At 36.8% G+C, this 25,825-nt stretch overlaps 1 protein-coding gene across 8 annotated transcripts; it reads right to left on the minus strand.

The window, feature by feature from the left end:
* Positions 1-100: 100 nt before the first annotated feature.
* dennd1a (DENN/MADD domain containing 1A) lies at positions 101-25,808 on the minus strand. 8 transcript variants are annotated; one of them, XM_058757748.1, is made up of 25 exons: positions 25,668-25,808; positions 24,230-24,294; positions 22,546-22,589; positions 20,918-20,967; positions 19,880-19,999; positions 19,706-19,775; positions 17,641-17,721; positions 17,489-17,542; positions 15,214-15,324; positions 15,020-15,120; positions 13,930-13,975; positions 13,673-13,774; positions 13,399-13,524; positions 12,380-12,481; positions 11,376-11,463; positions 11,218-11,258; positions 11,028-11,099; positions 10,813-10,869; positions 10,594-10,710; positions 9,673-9,756; positions 9,074-9,144; positions 6,179-6,307; positions 4,984-5,266; positions 3,277-3,916; positions 3,040-3,194 (listed from the first exon to the last, which is right to left on the minus strand). In XM_058757748.1, exons 1-25 carry the CDS (start codon positions 25,682-25,684, stop codon positions 3,172-3,174), a joined length of 2,694 nt encoding a protein of 897 aa, XP_058613731.1. In that variant the 5' UTR covers positions 25,685-25,808; the 3' UTR covers positions 3,040-3,171. The 8 variants fall into 8 exon arrangements, with proteins under 8 accessions (XP_058613726.1, XP_058613727.1, XP_058613729.1 ...); XM_058757743.1 differs by having other exon boundaries at positions 101-3,916; XM_058757749.1 differs by lacking the exons at positions 3,040-3,194; positions 3,277-3,916 and having other exon boundaries at positions 4,990-5,133; positions 5,220-5,266.
* Positions 25,809-25,825: the final 17 nt, after the last annotated feature.

Here is a 25,825-nt window from a genome sequence, read left to right on the forward strand (position 1 = left end):
TTTAACATGTTAATAATACAATATGCGCAAGAATACTGGGAAAGAGAACGGTTAAAAATAAATGAATAAATGTGAGCAAAACAAATCTCAAACTCACCACTTTCACATGAATATACCGTGTGCTTTTTAATTATGGCAAACACAAATAATAACATCCAAATAATAATTAAAAAATAAAAAAGTGCAAGATGATAATAACAGGATATGAGTTCACATTAGGATACATTCCAAGAGAAAATTGTATTTTACATATCAGAAACATGTTTCGATAGTTCTGCCTTGCTGAGAGTCACACTCTCTTACCATTCAAGCTGAGAAACCTCAAAGGATCCTGTCAAAATAGGTCCTACAATGTTTGTTAAATCCATGCCAGCCATATTTTCAAAACCTCTTTTACCCAGACATAGCAGATTATAATTTGACACTTTTCCGCTGGAATACAGAATACAGTCACATTCAGTGACGTGCCTCATTGACTGCTGTGCAGTGGTCATCTACAATACTTCACCCAGAACGGCTTTTAACACTACACATGTTTGAATGTCTTGCCAGTTAAGTCACTGTATGGGGAAAAAAATATCACAGCTTCAGCTCATCTGACGATTTCCTAAAAAGAAAAAATACTGTATCTGCTGCAGTTAAATGTGTAGGTACTTTTAACAGAATACTTAGCAAATGTTTTTTGTCAATTAAAAAAAAAATAAATGCCTCGTTTTGCATCAACCAATTAATTTTTACTGAATATTTCGATTTTAAAATGTTTTCCATTTTATAGTAGCACTTTAATATGCACAGACACACACATCTTGCTGTAATTCATTTTAAGTTTTGTGTTTGTCAAACATTATTAAAGTCTCCCTACTAGAAGCTCACTGCAATGCCGCTCAGTGTATTCTGTGATGGTGTATTGGCTTCCATTGCGCCTGAACTTTAGTTTTAAACTTTCTGTATAGATTACTGACCAAGGACAGTGTTTCACCAATCACATTTCAACCTAACGGCTGATGTGAAACATAAAAAATCATATTTTTTCACATTAAGACAAAATTTGAACCAAAACACTGGAACAACCCATGCAGTAAGACTAGGAATACACAACAAACCTCTCACCACAAACAGCTCTGAATCTACACACAAACACGCACACACACTCTCATATAAGGCCAAATTCGAAAGGTGATATAAACGGATAAACTAACAGAAAAGTGATCTTCTAACAGCTCTACAGGTTGAATAGAGATGTTCAAGAACACTTTAATAACACAAATAACATTATTTCATATCTTTAAATACAACAATAAAATCAGAGAAGTAGAGACACCAGTTCACTCCCTGATGTTCCCTGACATGGACAAAAACATGTTTCTTTTGGATTTGAGCGTTTGGTTGTACACAATTCTTTTCCATGTCAAGATCTGCACAAACAGTGTTCTCCTACTTGCAAGTCTCAGACAAAAATGTAGCAAAAAATGGCATGAAACAAAGATCCTCCAACACAGATTGTGTATAGTGTTGAACTAAACCCAGAAAACAGGCACAGTCTTTGACAAGAAAACCAGCTGTTAGAGTTAGGATTCATTTTAACACACTTTATAGCAGTATGTATGTTTAAAATGCGCAAAAAGGCTCTATTAGAATAAATACCCATAATACAGAGTGCATGGCAGTAGCAGATTAGATGGGAAGGGTAGTGCTAAAAAGAAGGGTGGTGACTGGTCGCTTTATGAAAGCTATAAGTCTATCGTGTGATGTTCAGAATGAAACGAGAGAACTTCAACATCAAATCAAAGCAAGTGGACAATTAGCATCTAAACTAAACTATTTTGAAACCAAACAGCACCCTGTTCCAGAAGACCCATTTTAATACTTTTGGACTGACACGCAGGCAAGCAGAACTGGAGGTAAAGCCGGTACCAGTGAGGGCATTCACCATGTATTTTAACCTAAAAACACACTCGTGATTGGTTTACCTACTGTAAATTACACTTTTTTTGTTCAAAAATTAATGCATCAAATGCATACTGCATTTTTTACCTCTGACTTCAGACCTCTAGGGGGCAGTGTTGTGTTCTACAGGGCTGTTTACTCTGATCCGTTCTGAGCACTAGCATTCAGCTGCACTTTATCACACACTATGCTCTAAGTGAGTGGAATATAGCTTCTACTAGGGCAGGATATAAATTTCAGTATGCATTATTGTATGCTGTATGTAATGTAGTGCAAATATGAAGTACACGGCAGGTACCGCAATCACAAAGTTATATGCAATTTGCATTACTGAGTCCAGAATGTAGTATGCCCTTGTGTCATGTAGCAAGTAGTGTGGGATGTGTAATATGCCATCTACTAGGTATTTGCAAATATTTGTATTCAGGTGCATTATAAATGCCAATTTAACAATCGTTTGTAGAAGTTTGCACAAGAAATTGGATGTGAGGGTGTAACGGTTTGAATTAATATGTGTGTAGGTTTAAAAAAAACAAGCTTCTTATTAAAACAGTACTGATTATTAAGAGGATATGCAATTGCCGCCATAAATGCAGCAATGGCAGTCTAATCACTAATGTAGGACTTGGGTCATATTACTTTGCGGTATCTTTAGTATTGTAGTCTGATGCCGATGGAAAGTAGACTGCTAGCTACAGAAAATACAGTGTTATCCTGCTAATATGGTTTTTCAGTGTTAAACTTGTTATTGGAACAACACGGTTCATCCGGATGCTATGGGAAATACATCATTAGCATCTGTGTGCATAAGGCTAAGTGTGTGAGCTAGGCGCAAAAAAAAAGCACGACACACTCTGAGAGGGAAAATGTCCAACAGTGCTTTCAGGCCACTAGGGGCGCAATCTTAAGTACCCACTGGCTCTAAATTTGCAGTCCCTCACTGGTTGGTAGCAGCCATAGAGGAAAGATGTGGGCACAGCTAGTCAAATGTTTCCCACCTTCTTCGCAAATCCTCTACCTTCTTTTTGGGGGGCGTGGTCATTACAGTTGGAGTGGTTGCCATAGTAAGAAGGTCACTGAATGGGTCACGGGGTTCGTCTGTAGAGACTTGCGCAGGCTGGGCCAGAGTAGCAGGAGCAGGTGAGTCCAAGAGAGTTGAAAGAGAGCCGCTACTGCTGGAGGATGGAGGAACACGTCCAACTGGCCACGCCCCTCCAGTTGGGGTCACACCCACAGCAGATGTCTGACTGAAAACAGAGAACGGGTGGGCAGAGGTGGGAAAGTAGTTGGCACCTTGGGGATGCATGTAGGCTGGGGCAAATGGGTTACCTGGGACAACAGGACTATAGTGCCTTTGTGGCTGGTACTGGGGTGGTTGGGTAAAGGGGTTCAGTGATACTGGAGGGGGGAAGGCGGGCAGGTTTGGGGGGTTGGGTCGAGGAGGTATAGGGGGTTTCGTGAGGGACGGGGTGGCCTCATTCTTCGTTGCTCCGCACAGAGGGTCCAACAAGCTGAGCAAGTCCTGTCCCTCATTTGACTCGTTGGACTTTAACAAGTCCGCCTGAGTTTGTGATTGGGAGTGAGGAGACATGTTCAGTGCTTGCCGAAACTCTTGCCCTCCAACGGACACTCCTCCCTCCTTTTCACTGGCCTGTTTAGCCCCGCGCAGCAGGGTCATAGCGGGTGGCAGAACTGCACCCGGTTCAGGTGTTTTTCGACCTTGGGGACGAGGGATTGTGATACAAGCCCCTTCGGTCTTATCTGCACTGGGATTTGAACTCTCTCTGCTGGGTGGCCGTGCTTCCGGGGGTTCCAAGGGTGGCACAGAGAGAGGTCTCTCCCAGGAAGGTGACTCTTGGCCAAGCAACGTGGACGGGTCTTCTCTTTGGCTCCAGAGCTTGCTGTACGGATTAGTGGTTTTAAGACCAGGGAGTGTGCGTGTGCGCTCACCAGAAGTAAGATCCATCCGCTGGAGAACAAACAATTAGAACAGGTTTTAAGATAGAAAAAGGCCATATACACTGATAAATTTGGTTGCTTTGGAGTGCTTAAAAATCCCGTTTTGTACACCTACAGTTTGGGTGCTTAAAGGAGTGACAACTGTAATCAACTGTAATAAGATGACAAAATGTTGCTATGGTTCTCACCATAAACCATTGTGAGTTTGGCTGAGTCTCCTGTATTCCCTACAAGTGGAACAATAATTTAGAGCATAATTTCTCAAACCTGATTCATGCATTATCTCTGATCGGATGGCTATCTGATCATGAAAAGACCAGGTGTAAATGCCCTCCAAATCGCTTTCAAGACGGATTTAAATCCAATCGCTCAAATCACTTCAGGAGGTGGTCTGGGCCACATTCCAGATGAAACTGGACAAATGTAAATGCATCCGGTTGTTGAAACCACATTTGCAAATTTCACTCCCAAAATATTAAAATAATAAACGTGTGAGAGTGTTTTATAGGTTATATGGCATGTTATAGTCACACATGACTGCTCTAATCACCGCGGATGAGTAGCTGAGTATCTCTTCAGCAAGCCAATGCTCAAACTGCCGCAAATGAAACTGAAAGTAAGTCGCAGACGCTCAACACACAGTCATCTTCATTAAAAGTAGTGAGACTAACTTATCTTTCCAGTGCTGATGCCGCACTCTCTCCTGTTGTGGTCTTTGATCTTGAAATTAGCAGTTGATGAATAAAATAGCATAAAATGCAGTGCATATCTGTTGCTTTCGTTGACGTAAAATCTGTTAAATTTGCATATAGTGCAGGAATTGAGGATCGGATCTGTATCCGTTTTGCGGAAACACATTTATGTGGCCAAGTATAAATGGAACCACTTTAATAAATCAGATAGCTATCCGATCAAAGAAAACGCATTAAGTGACCAGGTGTAAACAGACCCAAAGAGTTAAAAAATGTGTACTTCTGGTGTGCCTCCAGGAACAAAGTTGGGAAACACTAATTTACGGGATTCTCTTGTGCATTAAATTGTGGCTGTCACTCCCAAAACTTTGCAGCATGATCTAACCTGGTAGTTGAAGTTGACATGTTGTGGGTCTGCTCGAAGCTCCTCCAAACTTCTGGCGGAACTGAGTGTAGAGTGTGTGCTGTGAGAGGGTTTTGTGGTATTTGTGGTTTCTGTACATTCTGGCTCCCCCTGCTGACTACGGAAGGCATCCTGCAACAGGCTCAGGTCAGAGAACTTGTCTAGCACAGGGCTGGACGGAGCAGTGTTACCTTGGAAGCGCTCCCCAACCTCCTCACCTTCTTCCACAAGCTCTGCCTCTTTCAGAGACCTGTATGGCTGGGGCCTAAGTCACATACGCAAACAATAACACATTCGCACACATCCACGCGACAAAAACACACAAACAAGCATACGCACGCACAACACATGCATAAACAAGCACAGACACACAATTATAATTTTCATGTTAGATGAAGAGCTGTTGAAATGGGCAGATTTGATCAACAAAACAATCAAAATCACTTTACATAAAAAAGCAGTTGCATGCCTCAGGATAAGACATCATGTTCATTAAATCTCACCATGCAATAAAACTGATTTAAGCCAACATTAAAAACAAATCTAGCAGGCCACAGCTTAACTAAATACTATGGCGTACAGTGGCCCCAAAAAGACACTAGAGACACTTGAAAATGAGGTTGTCATTGCATTACATAACAAATTGCCCTCTGGGCCTGATCCAGGGCTAAACACTTTGCTGTTTTCTTGATTATATGCAGAACTTTAATGGCACATACATGAGAAATGTAGAGATGACAAGAGTTTGGACAAGAAGCTTTACGACATGCTCAGATATGAAAGGTTTGTTAGTTGGAGATTAAACACGTTGGCCCATTCTGTATTACATGCCTATGCACGAAGGTCAGCTAGAGGAACACTGGGAGAATATTAGGGGGCCAAGCATCAAGCCCTGGGGTATCTCTATGTACAGTTGATACAATTTATGCTGACAAATTGGTTCTACTGTACTATGGATAAGTTCCACAACTAGAATGTGTTTTGAACAGTATCAGCATATTTAATGGTTTAACACTTGGTTTGATATTTTGTTACCTAATGCAGTGACATCTTTACATTTTTTAGAGTGTCCAAATACTTTTTGCGGGCATAGTATTTAAAAAAAAGCCATCAAATATTCACTTTAAGACTAATGGACAATAGATAAATCAAGAATGAAAACCACTTGAACAGAGACCATTCAAAAGGAGCAGAAAGCAGGAAGTGTTCAGGAAAAGCAGCAATGGAGTTGTCATCCTGAGACAGCTCGTCACCCGATGAATCCTCACACAGAAACACTGTATAGTGACGGGTTGGACGCATGTAACTACAGCGTCAACACGCACGCATACAGAGATGGACAGCAGCAACAAAAAAAGAAAGCATAAACAAATTGGCAGAGACAAAGAGAACCAATCAGGTGTAACCACACAAACACAAACACAAAAACGACCATCCCAGTGTGAAAGAGAACACACAATAGTGAGGGAGAAAAAGAAAGAGTAAGTGAGACATGCAATCACACAATCAAGACATTTTTACTGTGCTGATTTGTATGTGATCGATATTTGGGATAATGTATAGCCTAAAACTATTACAAATATAAAACTAACAAAAGACATAATTTTTAACTGAAATACAATATAAATATTGAAAAACGCTGCCTTAAAAATTTTGTTTTCGCAACAAATTAAAAACAGGTTTTGGTTAGTTCATGCAGGTTTAATTACTAAAATTACTAACTGAAATAAAACTGAAAATTTAAAATACACTGAAAATATTTTGAATTTAAAAAAAATTAAAAATTTAAATTGCAAAAGTACATAAAATCAGTAAACATTAAACAAATTAAAATGAAAACTTAAAAAGCTAAATCAAATTGTTAATTTAAAAAAAAACTATAACAGTATACAAAAAAAAACAACAAACAAACAACAACTTGGTCTCAGCCACCATTGCAAAATAAAATGAGAACAGCACCCGGATGCAAAGCAGAGGCGTCTGTTTATTTTGACCGAAGAAGTTTATTTTGAAATAATGATCTGGTGGCTCTACATTATCCCACTTATTATATTGCTATTAATCCAATAAATAATGGAAATAGATTTGAGTTAAAATTTTTTCATTATCTTTATTTAAGATTGGCTTAAATATTCTGCAAAACAGTTCATTACAAATGTAAACAATCTGCCTAACAAAAAGAGAAACACTAATACAATAATACAGTATTACCTTTATATACAACCCAAATTCCAGAAATGTTGGGACGTTTTTTAAATTTGAATAAAATGAAAACTAAAAGGAATTTCAAAATCACATGAGCCAATATTTTATTCACAATAGAACATAGAAAACATAAATGTTTAAACTGAGAAATTTTACAATTTTATGCACAAAATGAGCTAATTTCAAATTTGATGCCTGCTACAGGTCTCAAAATAGTTGGGACGGGGGCATGTTTACCATGGCGTAGCATCTCCTCTTCTTTTCAAAACAGTTTGAAGACGTCTGGGCATCGAGGTTATGAGTTTCTGGAGTTTCTTGCCTGATATAGATTTCCAGCTGCCGAAGAGTTTGTGGTCGTCTTTGACATATTTTTCGTTTAATGATGCGCCAAATGTTCTCTATAGGTGCAGGCAGGCCAATTCAGCACCCAGACTCTTCTACTACGAAGCCATACTGTTGTAATAGCTGCAGTATGTGGTTTTGCATTGTCCTGCTGAAATACACAAGGCCTTCCCTGAAATATACGTTGTCTGGAGGGGAGCATATGTTTCTCTAAAACCTTTATATAGCTTTCAGCATTCATAGTGCCATCCACAACATGCAAGCTGTCCCTACCGTATGCACTTATGCACCTCCATACCATCAGAGATGCCGGCTTTTGAACTGAACGCTGATAACACGCTGGAAGGTCTCCCTCCTCTTTAGCCCGGAGGACATGGCGTCCGTGATTTCCAACAAGAATGTCAAATTTGGACTCGTCTGACCATAGAACACTTTTCCACTTTGAAACAGTCCATTTTTAAATGAGCCTTGGCCCACAGGACATAATGGCGCTTCTGGACCATGTTCACATATGGCTTCCTTTTTGCATGATAGAGCTTTAGTTGGCATCTGCAGATGGCATGGCAGATTGTGTTTACCGACAGTGGTTTCTGGAAGTATTCCTGGGCCCATTTAGTAATGTCTACGACAGAATCATGCGATGAGTGATGCAGTATGGTCTGAGGGCCCGAAGACCACGGGCATCCAACAAAGGTCTTCAGCCTTGTCCCTTGTGCACAGAGATTTCTCCAGTTTCTCTGAATCTTTTGATGATGTTATGCACTGTAGATTTGCAAAGCCTTTGCAATTTGACGTTGAGGAACGTTGTTTTTAAAGTATTCCACAATATTTTTACGCACTCTTTCACAGATTGGACAGCCTCTTCCCATCTTTACTTCTGAGAGACTTTGCCTCTCTAAGACATCCCTTTTATAGCTAATCATGTTACAGACCTGATGTCAATTAACTCAATTAGTTGCTAGATGTTCTCCCAGCTGAATCTTTTCAAAATTTCTTGCTTTTTCAGCCCTTTGTTGCCCCCGTGCCAACTTTTTTGAGACCTGTAGCAGGCATCAAATTTGAAATGAGCTCATTTAGTGGATAAAAGTGTCAAATTTATCTGTTTAACATTTGTTATGTTCTCTATGTTCTATTGTGAATAAAATATTGGCTCAGGTGATTTGAAAGTCTTTTAGTTTTCATTTTATACAAATTTTAAAAACGTACCAACATTTCCGGAATTCAGGTTGTATTACCAATCTGCAAATCAAGTTACTGTTTCCTAAACAATTTAGCCAACGTGCATAGCCACAAATTAGCATGTCATCTTCTATTTTAAGTTGACTCATCCAGATCTTTGTGTATCTACCTGTTCACAATTCTTCTGAATGGACAAATATAAAGTTTAGCTGGCATTGAATAATAAAATCAGACCAAAGCCGTGAATGCAAAGTAAAATGCTCCCTAGATAGAAACACAAAGACCATTGTCTATTTGTTTGTGTTTTGCATTTGCATGTGAGAAATATTAAATGTTTGAGTCTTACTGTTCAGGGCTTCCTTCTATGCCAATGTTACTGCGTGGTCTCTTTGGCACCAGAGGCCGAGGAGGTCGAGCCTGCAAACACATGCAAACATAGGTTTTTTAAACAGTATACCAATGTCTTAAAAAGTTCTGGATTTGTTAAATCCTTGTAGATGTCGCTGCAGTCACTGTTAGGTCAGAAGTCAATTGCTCCTTTTAGACAGCAAGGATCAGAGGTCTAGATCCTGTCAAATGTAAACAGAAATGCGGTATCCAAGACCTGAAGAGTGACAGACAGAATAAAGCACCCTTTAAACTGAAGGAAAAAAGTTTGTGCGGTAGAAAAGTGATTGCAAACACACATGACAAACTCATTCATGTGTGTGAGTGAGCATTATTCTGTAGAAAAATAACTGATGTTAGATCACACAGGCATGTAAATACACACACACACACACACACACACACACACACACACACACGTACATGCACACAAACAGTATCCTGTCAGAACACACACATATAACACACTCCAGTGCAGCAGCCAGGGCAGAGGGGAATATTTGAGCTCAGGGTGACAGGTCAGAGGTCAGAGGTCAGGGATGAGAGTGCTGTACTCACTGGTCGTGTGCTGCGCTGTAGTTTGGAGGGATGGGGGGGGGGACGCTGTGGCCGAGGGGGCCGTGGGGAACGTGACTGCTCAGTCTGCTCCAAACATACATACACACACACACACACACTTTTATCTGTGAAAATATGACTTCTTTCGCACTTTCTAAAATGTAACAGTTTAACACAAGGACCGAATCCTAATTACTATGTCCAAACTTTCCATTTAACATACATCTGAAATAGGCATGTGGCGATATCAAAGCTTCATATCACAATAATTGCTGAAGCTTTTATCAGATATCGAAATCCATTGCATTAAAAACAGGTTGAAAAAGATGAGAAAACTTTACTGCTAGCTTCTTAATTACAAATTTAACAACTTTTTCAAATAACAAAAATAACTTACCATTAAATACAATAAAAACAATAGAGAATAAAAATGTAAAAAGTAAACAAATGTTTCAAACTGATTAAGGTGCAAAAGAGCACAACTATGAAAAATTACAATAAAGAAACAAAACATTTTTAACTAACATCATGACATCTTTTCTAGGCTGGTCTTTAGCCCATATTAAAATGTGAAAATGTTTGAGTGTAAACAAATGTTTAAAAATAAATATTAAGTATTTATTGTTGATAAACACCATAGCGAATAAAAAAATATGAATAGCTATAACATGTAAATACTCTTTGCTTGTCTTTCTTTCTTCTCCATGTCAGTTGCACATTGCAGTGTTCTAAATTTTATCCAGTTTATGGACAAGAAGCTAATGTACGTTCCAAAATTCTAAACAATTCGAATAATAAGTCACCTATAATTATTACACTGTTTTAAAGTTGTCATTTGAAATCAACAATAATTTACACTATATTAATGCTCTTTGCCGAAACTTTGTAATTTCCAAATCAGTTATAATTCCCCACACCCACCTGTCCAAAGTGAACTGTAATTGGACGTCTCTGGTCCCAAGTGAGGGAGTCTTTGCTGTGTGTGGATGGGAGGTGGGTGGAGCTAGGCTCTTCTGAGTAGCCATTCTCTGTAAGCTCCTGCAAAGCAAATACACAGACTCTTGCACATTATTAAAAAATGCATGTACATACAGTATGTTTATGCAAAAATGACAAATAATTGTGTTTTTGTGTGAGCACCTTTTGTTTGAGTCGACTCTTTACTTCTTTGATGCCCATCTTGGCATGGTCTTTGGCCTGTAGAGAAAACATGAGGAGATCCCTTAAACAGGCAGCACAGAGAAATTTCTCATAGAAAAAGAGAAAACAACTGAAGAAACTCTCTCACAGACAAAACAAGAGTTCACTCACACATAGAGAACTGAGAAAGAAAGTGTTTACACATGGATACATACAAATTTGTAAACGGTCTTCATTGCAGGATTTGCCTTTGTCTTCACTGTGTTTAAGATGGCCCCACTGCCCTTCTGTATGTCAAAGGTGAAAAAGACATCATCAGACTGAGGGGAAAAAGCTCATAGGCAATCACACAAAGAATCAGTACAAATCAGCCTCTCCAGCACACATAAAAAAAAGAAATTTCACCTTCACTGTGAAAAGCCACTGATGATATGTCTTATCACTGCCTGTAACACGAATATTAAACAATCACAGAGAAGAGTGAATGTAAAAACAGTAATAACTCAAAATGACATGACATTATAAGCTTTAAAGTAAATATAGACAAATTAAAAGTCTCTTACCAGCATATTCTCCCATATTGATCTCCTCCTCAAACTGATCACTGAACCCTTCACCGGAGTTCAACAGCTCCAGACGCCCATCTATAAACTGCAGACACACACATTAAAGCAATGATATCTTTGTAGGTGTCACATGAGAGGGACTACAGTGTTTCCCCTGTCATTATATTAGGGGGATGCCCTGTAATGTAAAGGTATTCACGCCAACCCGTCAAAATAAAAGTTTGGTTTCACTTGAAGACATTGCGGCAGAAATATATTACTATTGTTCAGTAGAATGTACTTAGGCTACTACTACTACTAAAATTATTAAAACCTTATTTTTAAGCCATAATCATTCAATATTTCTTCAATGTTTTAATTGTAATATTAAATCCGCTTTATTTTCCAAAAAATAAGATTTGTTTAATTTTCATTAATTAAAAGATAAATTAAATGAATGTTTTATGCCTTAAAAATGTAAATACACAACACAGAGTTTCTGAGGAAAAACCTTATAAGGCTATTGTAAGAATAAATGAAACTTTTTTATATACTAATAATTAGACATGCTAAAACAGAATTTGGTAACAATAAAACATAAGGTTGGAAAAAATAAAATATTTCATTAGGCCCTAAACATGTAATTTTTGTTACATTTTTATTCCAGTTTCAGTAATTCAGTGCAAGTTTTTAATGTAATATTTATTTTATTTCACCTCTATTTTAATTACCAAAAATTATTTTTAACAGTAACAATAACAACACTGAAGCCTGTTGTTGCTAAACAAGGTGCTGATATAACATTAACAAAATATGGAAGTGCCTCAATATGCATGAAAATACTATAAACACTGGTAAAAAGAAAACAGCTGCTGTTTTCTAAAACAAATGATAAACTTCTATAAGTCTATAGACTAAAAGAAGGAATATTTATTTGAAGCTGTATTTATAATTAGCTTTATATAAAACAATAAAAATATATTGTATGCTCTCATTTAGATAGTTAAATGTTTGTGTAATACCTGTTTAAAGAACTGTAGCTGTATAGCGTTCTGTAGAAACTGTCTCATTGTGCTGGATCGGTGTGTTATAAACGTTTCCTCACTGAATGTAATTGGCTCCTCCTGAACATATGCATGGGAAGTCAAAAACATGTCAACCAGAGCATTTATATTTACAAAGCCACATGGACTGTCCACTAGGGCAGGGGTCTCCAACCTTTTTTCACTACGGACCGGTTACGGTTTTGAAAAAAATTTAGCGGACCGGGGGGGTTGTGGATGGGGTCTTTAAAACAGGTCTATTCATTTATACTGTTATCAGCACATGTTGAAGTAGATTCATCTCTTGTCGTCTCTGAGAGAATATGCAGCATTAGAAAACCTGAGTTAAGACGTTAACCGGCATAACTATTGCGCAAAGTTTGCACGTTGCTTGTATGATATCCATTGGCTCGCCTTCATGGTTCAAAACAGAAATATTTCCAGTATTGTGACGTAACCACAAACCCCTATGCATATGTATCTTAAACGCAGGGATACATGAAAGAGGAATCAAATCGGTATGCCGCACTGTCTGAAACACGTCTCTATGCTTGTGCGCGCTTCGGGTGTGTGAGAGTACAGTGCGCAAATAACGAATTGAGTTCTGCTTCGTTTCTTCTTCTTGTGGTTTTAAATAGCTTGAACGTGTAAATTGGCAAATTAATCTGCGAATCACATGCTGAACGGTGAGGTCTGGACCTGGTCCGCATATCACGGATCAGCTGCGATCTGTTTAAGCCCTAATAGCCTATATGACAGATCAGAGCAATCTTTTATTAACAGTAATTAGAACAATCATTTACGCACATTAAATAACAGAGCATCATATCTATACACATTTTCCCCAGAACGTTCTCGCGACCCGGTGGTTGGGGACCTCTGCACTAGGGGACACTGTCTCACAGTCATCCTGCATATTCTTGCATGTTCAGCTTAATAAATACTTCATCAAATGCTCACAGCCAACATTTATGAGTCTGAACTTCATTCTCTCTCACCGGTTCAATGTGTAGCGCGTTCCTGTAACTGCCAAACAGAGCTGCCTGCGCCTTCAGAAACGCTCTGGCCACTCCATCTCCTGTCGTCGAGGAAACTTTTCTTAGGCGGTTCTTTAAAGATGAAACCTACAACACACACATATATCACTTGCTGCAACCATCATAAATATTTCCATATCAGACCATCAGTGGCATATCAAAATAAACACTACGCCCAAAATAGATCAGACTTTTTGGAGATCAGAGCAAGTCGTGCTCATGCTTATTTACTCACCACATCATTAGGAAGGCTTTGCAGGTCATCAAACGGCGTTTCAAGAGTGTTTGTGTCTACATTGAGAAGTACCACATCATCTAAAGCCATACCTCGCACCTTCTGTTACGACAACACACACAAACACAGACACACACAAAACATTCTAAATACAGCCTAGAAGTCTGCTACACTACAACAAGTAACTCAATACAACAGCACTGTGATTTAAATATGAATATGCAGGTAAGGTAAAATAAAAGAAAGCAATCCGTCACCTCCATAAGACTGGAATGCACTCCGATGAGGTATGGCATTGGAGCACTAACAAAAAATAACAATAGTTCAGTACAGTTTCTGCCTTTTAAAATTAATTTCATATATGATTATATTATATATACACAGTGTTTCTTAAAAGTTTGGAAATAATATGATTTTAAAATATTTTTAATGAAGCTTATGCCGAGCAAGATTGCATTTATTTTATAAAAATACAGTAAAAACAGTAAAGTTGTGAGATATTACAATATGAAATTATTTGAATCCTAGTGCTGTCAAACAATTAATCACGATTAATCACATCCAAAATGAAAGTTTTTTATATAGTATGTGTGCTGTGTATTTATTATGTATATATAAATAAACACACATGCATGTATATATTTCAAAAAAAGATGTTATGCTTATATATTAAATGTATTTATTTATTATACAAATTATATTAATATAAATATAGACATAAATCAAAATATATACTGTATGTGTGTGTATTTAAATATACAAGAACATACAAATATTATGCAAACAAAAATTGTCATTTGTATGCGATTAATCGCAATTAATCGTTTGACAGCACTACTGAATACTATTTGAAAATATTTTAAAAACTTAAGTTAATAATAATATTTAATTTATTTATATGATTTAACACCATATCAACAGTATTTAAATTTTAAAACAATTATGATTCAATATAATTTTAAAACATTTTGTATTAAAAACAACATACAAAAATACAAAGTACAAAACATATGCTTAAAATAATAATAATAAAACTAATAACAATTATATAGAATCTTTAAATTTAATGTATGATTAAAATTCTAAAATTATTCAGAGAGAAGCCTTTTTAAAACTGTCATTAATATACTTTCTGAATATAAAAAAATGTCTAATATAATTTAGAATAGAAATTCCATTAGAATTGTATTATTTAAAATCAAGAAATTCATACATAAACTGGTTTCTCTTGCCTTTTCAATAAATATGAATGAGTAAAATAAAGTAATTGGCTACTTAATTTTAAAACAATAGAAATATCAAGTTCTTAACAAGTATGTATGTGTAAATGTGTGTGTGTGTACGCACCAGCAGTAGTCTACTAAGTGCTGTGGCAGGACTGGAATGTAAACATGCTGCCAGTACATGGGATACAACATGGCTGCTGCGCCATGAACACATGCGGTTAACTGAGAGGGAGAATAAGGTTTATTAATACCTCTAAAATGAGCAAATACACCACCAACAATAGAGAGCGAGATAATGGTAGAGATGTTGCTCACAGTGCTCAGCTTGCTGCAGCTAATGAGCATTCGTCTTTCGTACAGCATGCTAGCATACAGATGCAGCATGTTATTCACATCCACTGCTACGAAATACTCTGTCAGATTTCTCTGCAAATACATAAAAAGAAATTATATATCCTTTTTTTAAATGAGAGTCAATGTGTTATATGGATTGATAAATTACCTCGAATTTTCCTAGGTAAATTTGACAATTTTCACTAGGGGTGCTCCGATTGATTGGCTACCGATCACTATCGGCCGATAATCGCTTGGGGATGTTTGATCGGCGGTCTCTAAAAAGGCCAATCTCAAAAAAACGATCTCAAGCTGAAGACGCGCCTGCTGTGAGAGATTTGGCAGGACATGCAGCACACCGTCTCAGTCTTTGTCCAGGGCGGGTGAAATAATTAAAATACTGAAGGTGAGGTACAATTCATATTTCTTCATTAAATAACTTATAAAGTAATTGGAAAACCTTATGTGAGACGTAATTTCACAAACAGCGTGAGCGAATCACTGCGCGCTCTCTCTCTTTCTCTCTCAAAATGCGCAAACGGCTTCAAATCAAACCGTGTCTGCACTATAAGCAAGCTGCACCCTGAACAGTTGACAGGAACTGTCACTTGCACAATCGAGGCAGGGTCACGTCGTCACTATAGTTTATAAATTGCATTTCTTTTTAATTCTTGCCAGTGTTTAAACCATTCAGCGCTCACGCGCTCTCCCAGAGACCATGCGCTCATGCACACTCGCAGCACACACACACACACATACACATAACGCCAGGTTCACTTTCGTTTGCAGTGCGTATTTTTTCCGCACTTATCATAACGGATTAGAGCAGGGTTCCTCAAATCTTTCCCTGGAGGGCCAATCTGCTGCAGAGTTTAGCTCCAATCCTGATCAAACTCACCTACCTGTGATTTTCTAATGATCTTGAAGACTCTGATTAGCATGCTCAGGTGTGTTTGATTAGGGTTAGAGCTAAACTCTGCAGGAGTGGGCCAGATTTGAGGATGCCTGGATTAGAGCGTTCCAGGATTGGTACGTCTGCAGCAGTGCAGAGATCGTTTCCAATTAAAGTAACGGTGCATTGTTTGCAGGAAATATGAACATGGATTGACACGAAAATGTAGTAATAACACCATAAATGCATATAATTAAAGTCTACTGTGTTTCACAGTCAACACATATGGCTTTTTGGCTAGGTTTAAAGGGAAAGAGCACTTTTAGATAAACAAGGCAATAATAAATGGTACTCGCGGAGGTAGAAAATCAAAGTTCATTATGAACCGCAAGATTGCTTATAATCAAGATTTAAATGCAAAATGAAAAGCAGTAGAGCTGACTGTTTCTGTCAATGGTAAGTTTGCGATTACGTAAGAAAAGTAGTTTAAATGTTTTGCCACTTGAGCAACTTAATATATAAATCTAGAAGTAAATGCAAAAGTAAAAAGCATTGAATTATGTGTTGCTTTGCTTATATTTATTGTGTTTAAACACGTCTATGAAAGATTGTATTACTATACTGTGTAAAAAAAAATAATCACAATGCTGAAAAAGCATTTTCAGTGACAATGTTTGGATTTGAAATCAAAATAATGGATAAATGTTGTGTTTGTGGTAAACAGCCACAGATCAGTTGCGGACTCCTGTGTGAAAGCACAGTCAGTGCTGCTTCTGCACCGCTGCATATCGCACATGGACTGCATACACACTGCAAACGGAGTAGGCCTATGTGTGAACCTGGCATAAAAGGCCACCTCATATACAGCTCACAAAATCAGGCTTGTGCTGTGTGTAAGCTATTGCACGACTGTAAAAACAAAAATGTATGATCTGTATGTTGATCTGCATGATCAAACATTTAGGTGAGATAAATATATATTTTTGAAAAATCTCTAAAAAATGCCCCCTAAGAGTCACCTAAGAGGGGAATTAATTCTCAAAAATGAAATTCAGGCCCTGAATAAATGTCCAAAAATCCTGATTGGAGTATCACTATAAATAATTCTACATAATAAAAAGAAGGCTTTAAAAAGATCGGTATCGGTGATCGGTATCGGCAGATGCTGCTTTCTGTGATCAGCAATCGGTGATCGGCTTAAAAACCTGATCGGAGCATCCCTAATTTTCACAGTCATTTTAAACATGCGTATTTTCAAACGCCCTTAGTTAAAATTATAACTAGGCCCAACCGAATAGTTATTATGTATAAATCTGTAATTGTTACATTGTGACTAACAGGGTCAATGTAATAAGTCAGACTCACATTTTCAGGAATACTGGGTAATTCCCTAGGATCAGGCACTGTGAAAAACAAATGCTAGAGAGAGAGATAAATATAATTAGCTTTATACAATAAATTGATTGTAATATGAACATCTTGTCTGATAAAGTGTTGTGTATGTTACTGTATATTACCACACTCAAATGCACAGGCACTCCAGGATCAGGGATGTTTAACGTGTGTAGAGACTCTAACAACTCTCTCCATTGACTGTCCTGTAACACAAATACACACAAATGAAAACAGCAAGTTTCACATAAAATTTTTTCACTATATATATATATATATATATTATTATATGTTAAATCACTTTAATCAAAGCCATATATGCATTATAAATAGTGCTGTCAAACGATTAATCGCATCCAAAATAAAAGTTTTTGTTTACATAATATATGTCTGTGTACTGTGTATATTTATTATATATTATATTAAATATAAATATAAATATAAAGACACACATACAGCATATATTTTGAAAATATTTACATGTATTTGCATGTATATATTTATATTCATACGTAAAATATTTTCTTAAATATATACATGCATGTGTGTGTACTTATATATACATAATAAATATACACAGTACACACACATATATTATGTAAACAAAAACCTTTATTTTGGATGCGATTAATCGCGATTAATTGTTTGACAGCACTAATTATAAATGTCTTTCCTTTCACCTTTGATTAAATTAATGTCTACTTGCTGGATAAAAGCATTAATTTAATAAAAAAATAAATAAAATACTGTCCAAACCTTATGAACAGTAGTTTAAATCTGAAGAATACTAATTCTGTCTAAGGGAAAATGGTAGATATTAAACCCATCCTTATAGACCCTTTTTCTGTTAGTAAACAATGTGACGTTTTTCTGTGGGCGGGGCTTAGCTGGAGGCAGAAAGATTCCACTGACCGCTTCACCAACGCTAGCCATGAAGTTTGTTTACCTTGTTTTTTTAACAATGGCTGGAGAAAATCCGATTTTACCTGCATATGTAAGGTCACTCACTGTGCAGGACCATTATTGTTATTTAAATAAGTTAACTTTAACGGACAAAGTCAGATTGGCCGACCCTATGCTAATGGATGGACGATCTGACAGGATTAATGTTACCTCCGATTGAGTGACTCGTTAGAGAAACCTAACGACTAGTAAAGAGAAACTCACCTGTGTCTATCTAGTCATGAAGATGTACATATATTTCAACTTCAGCGGGCTATTTTTACAGCTAACGTTATGTGAGAGTGAACTGGGCCAAAATACAAAAAGTTAAACATTCAATGTGATGATATATTATTTGAAGATGTATGTATCATGGCCAAATAGTTATTTTAAAGTATATACATCCTGTAAATTATGTAAGTTAAGTTTACAATACTTTACATACAGTACATTTAAAGGAAGATGTGAATAGTTTCTAGAAATAAAAATTCCAGAAATTAATTTTGAACTTTCTGTATTTGATTATTCTTTCTTACTGAGTTCTTAGAAAGTCCAGCCACTATCAATCACAACAATTACAGGTGATTAAGCATATACATCGTCAGTTTGTTATTTTACACACATGCACACAGACATTATTTCATAGTTGTGAGATGCATAAGAAATCTTTAGACACGTAACACAAACCATAATCCATAATAACAAAAGACAATACTTTATTTAACCTTTTCTGATAAGAAGTGTGTGCTGCAAACGCGAGCATTTCTGACGATAGTTTCTGTCCAGTCCGCTCGTTTTATCTCCTTTAACCACAGCTGTCATCATTTTTTTTGTCTGGGAGTGGCAGCAGGTATGCGTTAAAATTTCAAATTGGAGCCTGTACTACATAGATTCTTGCATCCAACATCACAACAAGGTGATATTTTAAGCTCCTTGTGTAGCCGAATCTGCGCTGGTTTGAATGGGCCGCCTCCAGTTTTCCGTTTGTTTTGCCTCCAGCTAGCGCGGTGACGTAATCGTGACGTCGGCGCAAAAAGGGTCTATTTACTTGCCTTTATTAAAAATAATGTCTTTATACAAAATGTAAAAAGCTATATTTCAGGGTCAGGTTAAAGTTTTTCAAGGTAATTGTAGTTTTCAAATTAATGTAAAGTATCCTCTTTGACGCAGCTAATTAAATGTGTATGTGTACATCAGCGTGTAAAAGACCCAGCGACATATGAGTGTTGCTGTATGTGCACTACTGACCTGTCCTTTGGTTGTATAGTCTGCCAGGATATTCAGCAGCTTGTAAAACACCTCAAACCAGGGTAAGTAGCTGAACAGAGACAGTTAAACTACAATTAGATTAAGCTGATCTGAAGTAGATGGATAACGAAAACAGGCCAATTGAAGTTAAAATTTAAACCCAACAGTTTGTACCTGAGGATGCAGTGACAGCTGTGAGCTCCCGATGAGAGCCGACAGAAACCGAAGCGCTGTTTGCTCTCAATATCCGTCAGAACAAATGTGAAGTTCTGCCCCACCTGGCCCACTGCCATACTAGAAGACAGGACAGGGTTAAAAACTAAATTTTGGTCAAAACATATAAATTCAAGGTTCAAGAGGTGCTGGAATCAAATGAAATGATGGCACTCACACAATCAGAAGAGAACAATACAAAATGAATCGAGCTGGGTGGTGACACTATTGTTTTTTGTAGAGCTGCTTTACAGCTGAATTGTGTATAATTGACAAATTTTGTGACTGAACTGACTCAACACTGAACTGACTCGAGATGAATAACAACACTAGACAGTAGTCGAGTCAAATTCAGTAGTTGCTTATAGCTGAATTGAACTTCCAAACAGCTGATAAAAACATGATAATCCACATGACTCCAGTCCATCAATTAATGTCTTGTGAAAGAGAAAAGCTGCATGTCTGTGATAAACAAATCCATCGTTAACATATTTTCAACTTCAAACCCTCAGCTAAAATACAAGTCCTCTATCCATAATATTGCTTTCTCCAGTGAAAAAGTCATCTCGGCAGAATCAAGAGAGAAATATGCACAGATCAAGCACTGTTTGTAAGCCAAAACAGTTCTAAACAAATATGTCGGTGGATTTTGATGTGAGAGGACAAAAGGAGACTTTTTTTTGTTTTGTTTTTTTTTTTACTGGAGGAAGTGTTATTATGGATTATGGAGCAAACACACAGCTCTTTGCTTCACAAGATGATAACTGAAGGACTGCAGTCATGTAGATTACTTGTGGATTATTGTAAAGTTTTTATCAGCTCTTTGGACTCTCGTTCTGACGGCACCCATTCACTGCAGAAGATCCATTGGTGAGCAAGTGATATAATGCCAAATTTCCCTAAATCTGTTCTGATGAAGAAACAATGTCATTTCAAGCGGGTGAACTATTCCCTGTGTAAATAAAGGTGACTTGATTTGATTAAAGATTGTAATATTACCTGTCCATATTGAAGGGGAAACAAAACTTTGGGATAGTCTGTAGCGTTTCCTGAAAACAGATTGTGAGAAGGAATTAATTCATACACTGAAACATAATCAATCACACAAAAGACCACCGTGTACAGATCAAACTGTGTGTGCGTGAGGGACTATTCTGTTGCTCTGGTACCCCTCCATATGGACTTGAGCCCCCAGGGAGTACGTGACTCTGTGAGTGTGTGTGTTTTCCTGCCCTCATCTGTGTCAGGAGTTACGGATTATACCTAACAATAGCATGACAGAGGAGAGGGAGGGGACACAGCCCAGATTACAGAGCTTCACCGCTGGGTACGACACCAAGAATGCCTTCTGGGACCACTAGACCCAACTATCAGGGTGAGTAAAGCTGTGTCTGTGTGTGTGTGTGCTGAGGGAGGAGTGAAACTGCAACCAACAGGTATATAGAGTGGACAGGTACACACATCTGTTCCAATTATATGCACACACAGAGAATTACACCTGCTTCAGTAGGTGAAGTTTAAAACAGTTGCTCCCCATTTCCTATTTAATGTATTATAGCTTCCTTAATTCCTGAAATTTTTATTTCGCTATTTTTACAAGTCATCAAAAAAAAAAAAAAAAAAATCAATTATTTATATGTATCTATACATATTTGTAAAGAAATCAATGCTTTTATTTAGCAAGGAGACATTAAAAATAAACGCATTTAAAAAGATGCTGTTCTTTCTATTCATCAAAGAATAGCTGTTTCCACAAAATATTAAGCTGAATTAAACTGAACTATTATTGACAATAATCATAAAAAATGTTTCTTGAGCATCAAATAAGCATATTAGAATGATTTCTGAAGGATCATGTAACACTGAAGACTGGAGTAATGATCCTGAAAATTCAGCTTTGCATCCCAGGAAAAAAATGAAATTTTAAATATATTCAAATAGAAAACAGTTATTTTAAATTGTAATAATATTTCACAAAATGACTGTTTTTACTGTATTTTTTTTTTAATGCAGCCTTGATGAGAATAAGAGAAATGTGCAGACTCAAACCTTTGATTTGGTAGTGTATATTTATGAATTAATTATTTAATTAACTTAAAATTACAATGATAAATCTTTCATTTCTTTATTATTTTATTTATTGGTAACACTATTGTTAAGATTTAATTCAAATGACCAAATACAAGTTATCACCTGTGGATAACAAATTTGTCTTCTCTAGTAAATGTTATTAATGTCTTTATTACTGATTTATGGACATATGGATTAAAGGAAATATAAAACATAAAATGATTGCTGGTCATTAATTTCAGAGGCACACAATATTTACATCAGCATACATATTTGCTCGCTACTTCCCCATTTGTCATTCACTGTATAGTTTAACAACTTTTTTTGGTTTCCAAAGAAGCCAGAGTCAGAATCTTAAGCAAGTTTGGTTAAAACTCCATAAAAAGGGTGTTTGGTACCACAGACCCCTCAGAAAATGACACACACTCTCTAGTGGTTAAACTCCATCTGTCAGAACAGGTGCTCACTGCATTATCACTGAGGTGAACAACAATTACGAGATCCCCACCCCAACATCCCCAGAGAGAGAGACAGAGTGCAAATAATGAAGTGCAAACCTGGTCAGCGTATGTGTCGGGGAAACTCCTTCGTACCTCTGGTCCTGAAAACAACCCAGAAATCATGTTATTAACATTATTATAAACAAACACATAGATAGAAAAAGCTTTTCTATATACGTTTGGTCTCCCCACATGTTGCCATCCCACTTAAATACCCTTATCAGACAGTTTTAGATGCAGAATACTAAACACAAAGACCATTTTTACTTTTGTTTTATGTGCAACAATGAGCAACACACACAATAAGACCAAGAACATGTACAGTGTATAGAAAGTAAAAGGCATCAGTTTTGATTTCATCAAGATTTGATCATACTTTTGGCCTTGTTATGCATCTCTGAGTGAGTACCATACATGTTATTATCAGACTCCAACTTTCACAACAAACCGTGCATAGTGAGAGCAGGTAAAAATAAACAGCTTTAATTTATCTCACATTTTCACTGTCAAATATGTTCAATGGGGGTTCAGATATCGACGCAACAGTCCCTCTAAAAGGGTTTCCTCTTTCGTTCAGTGGGATATGAGACTCTGTGGATGTGTGAACACTGTGGGAGGGTTTGTCTCAGGAGAACAGACCCAAGATGCTTTGCTCCTGCTGCCATCATCAAACCATACGGTCACCAAGCAACGTTAACCCTAGGGGTCTGCATGGTGGGAATTCACACAGCTCATGTACATACTACATACACTAGCATTAAAAGGTTTTATTTCAGTTAAGATTGTCTTTTTATAGAAATTAATACTTTTATCCAGCAAGAATGCATCAAAATATTTACTATTTAAAAAAACAAAAAGAACTTTCTATTCATCAAAAAGAAAGGAACTGTTTCAGTATTTCCTCAAAAATATTAAGCACAAACTGTTTTCAACTTTGATAATAATAAGAAATGTTTCTTGAGCATCAAAGCAGCATATTAGAATGATTTCTGAAGGATCATGTGACACTGAAGACTGAAGTAATGAAGCTGAAAATTCAGCTTTGCATCACAGGAATAAATTACATTTTAAAACATATTCAAATATAACAGTTCTTTTAAATATTTTTTTTTTTTTTTTGTTATTTACTGTATTTTTGATTAAATAATGTAGCCTTAGTTAGCATAAAAAACTTCTTTCAAAAAATCTTACTTTCTCCAACCTTATGAACGCAGTATATCTTGTTTACTGCTACTAAATGTCTCAAACCTCTTGAACCTCATGCAAAGATTTTAATGTATTAAAACGTATAAATTAAAATTTTGTGACCGGTACTTTGTCAGAAGTGTTCACCATAGCAGTCTGGTCCCTAGTAAACAAGTTTTCTGGTAGAGTGATAATACACTCGGTAGACTTTGTTCATTTAAGTGCTTGAACCCACATACACTCCCAATCACTCAACAGGCCTCTGACCACATTTCTCATCACAAACCAGGAAATTTAAAGAGTTACACACTTAGCTCACTTAAATAAATATATATATATTAAGATTTACTCATTGAACCATTACAGATTCATCATATATGGAACTAAATTTTCTAATCTAGTTCTCTTCCCTACTAGAAAAGAGAAAAGGAAATAGAATTCTAATTAAACAGAACTACAATCATGGATAACTGCATTGTGAGGAAGTATGTGTGGGTGACATGCATATTTTTAGAAGTATATTTCTGAAACATTAACCTATTGTGAGAGAACTCACCAGAGCCAGCCGTCCCAGAATGCACCACCTCCATGTACACCTCAAAGGGTGACCCAGGGCTCTCCCTGAAACAGAAATAACACAGGGTTAAGGGTCAGAGGTCACATATGAATACACTCTAAAGAATGTGACTACTAAGAAAGACAACAGAAAAATTTTGTATAGTTTAGTATTTTATATATTCTTTTTTAAGTGGATTTTTTAACACCAGATCTGGTACCAAGTTGGTGGAAAAGTGGTAAATGTGAGCGTGCAAAACATGCCTTCTGCAAAAATAACATCCAGTTATAAGGTCAGGCTACCACATGAAAAATGTAACTAAACTGCTCTTGTCATAAAGCTAATGGACCATGATCTGATGTGAGGTCAAAAGTGAGATGAATATGGTCACATTCCCCACATTACATATAGTAGGCTTTTCTAGTGTAGTGAAAATTAGATCCTATTTGACTACCAAAACAGAAACCACAAGATAAACTTTTCAGCTATTTGGAAATGAAAGTTAGCCTAAGAGTCACCTAAAAATAAAACACTGACTAACAACCTTTGCAAGTACTTTACAAGTATTGCAAAAACCAGTGTAAGAAATTATTTTAATTAACATTTGGTCAGAATACGGAGTCAGTGCAACAGACATAAATTCATAAAGATAATATTAAAATGAAGATAATATTTTAGCAAAATATAACCCAAATCTGTTCTAGAAGTGATATCAGAGTTCATTACATCTAATACCTCTACTATCTATTGACTATAAACAGAAAGGTCAACAAACTTCACACACTAAATGAATGTCTTTTCCATCATGTGGCTGTACAAGTGAAGCATGCACTAAGCTTTTTAGTGATGGAAAATGTGTTTATAACCGACTTTGTTCTGTCCTTCAGGCTGTTTCCAAAACAGTCTTATCATGGGCCGATTTTAAACACTGTGACCACAGCAAAGCACTGACTGGCTTCTATCATGTCTTATTCATAAAGTGCATTGAATTACCAAAGCAAGTAAGTGTCACTGAGCTGGAAACACTGTAAATAGACTCCAAAACCTCCATATAAATACGTGTTTCTACTTTCTTTCACGTAGATATGCGTTTGTTTGATCATGTTGTGAAGATTGTTTCTTAATAACACAACAAAGTAAAATACATTCATTCCTGTAAGACATGTAAACAATGATCAGTGACATGGACTTCGTGCGTCTCCACCTATAAGGCAGTAACGTTACTGTACAAATACACAAGAATCCAGGTAATATAATACATCAAAACATAATTAAGTACTACGTTAATTATGCAAATAACAAAATAAACACCTAAACCCCCAAAGCACAGTCTCTCTCTGTCGCAACAAGTCTAAACAGGCCTTTTAGGGAGGTCAAAACTCGCATTTGTAACAACACTGTATGAGATACAAAAGGGGATAGAGACAATGACGCTTACTTGATACGAGAGCCCATTTTATCCTTTATTTAAATCCAATCCGTTCCTCGGAATAATGTGACAATAACCCGCTGTCGGAGTTATATTTCCCGTTATCCCCGTCACATACTGCACAGGAACGCCATGGTCTCCACGCGCGGATCACGGTACTACGGCCT

Source organism: Onychostoma macrolepis, chromosome 21, assembly GCF_012432095.1.
Source record: "Onychostoma macrolepis isolate SWU-2019 chromosome 21, ASM1243209v1, whole genome shotgun sequence".
In the NCBI taxonomy this organism is placed as follows: Eukaryota; Metazoa; Chordata; class Actinopteri; order Cypriniformes; family Cyprinidae; genus Onychostoma; species Onychostoma macrolepis.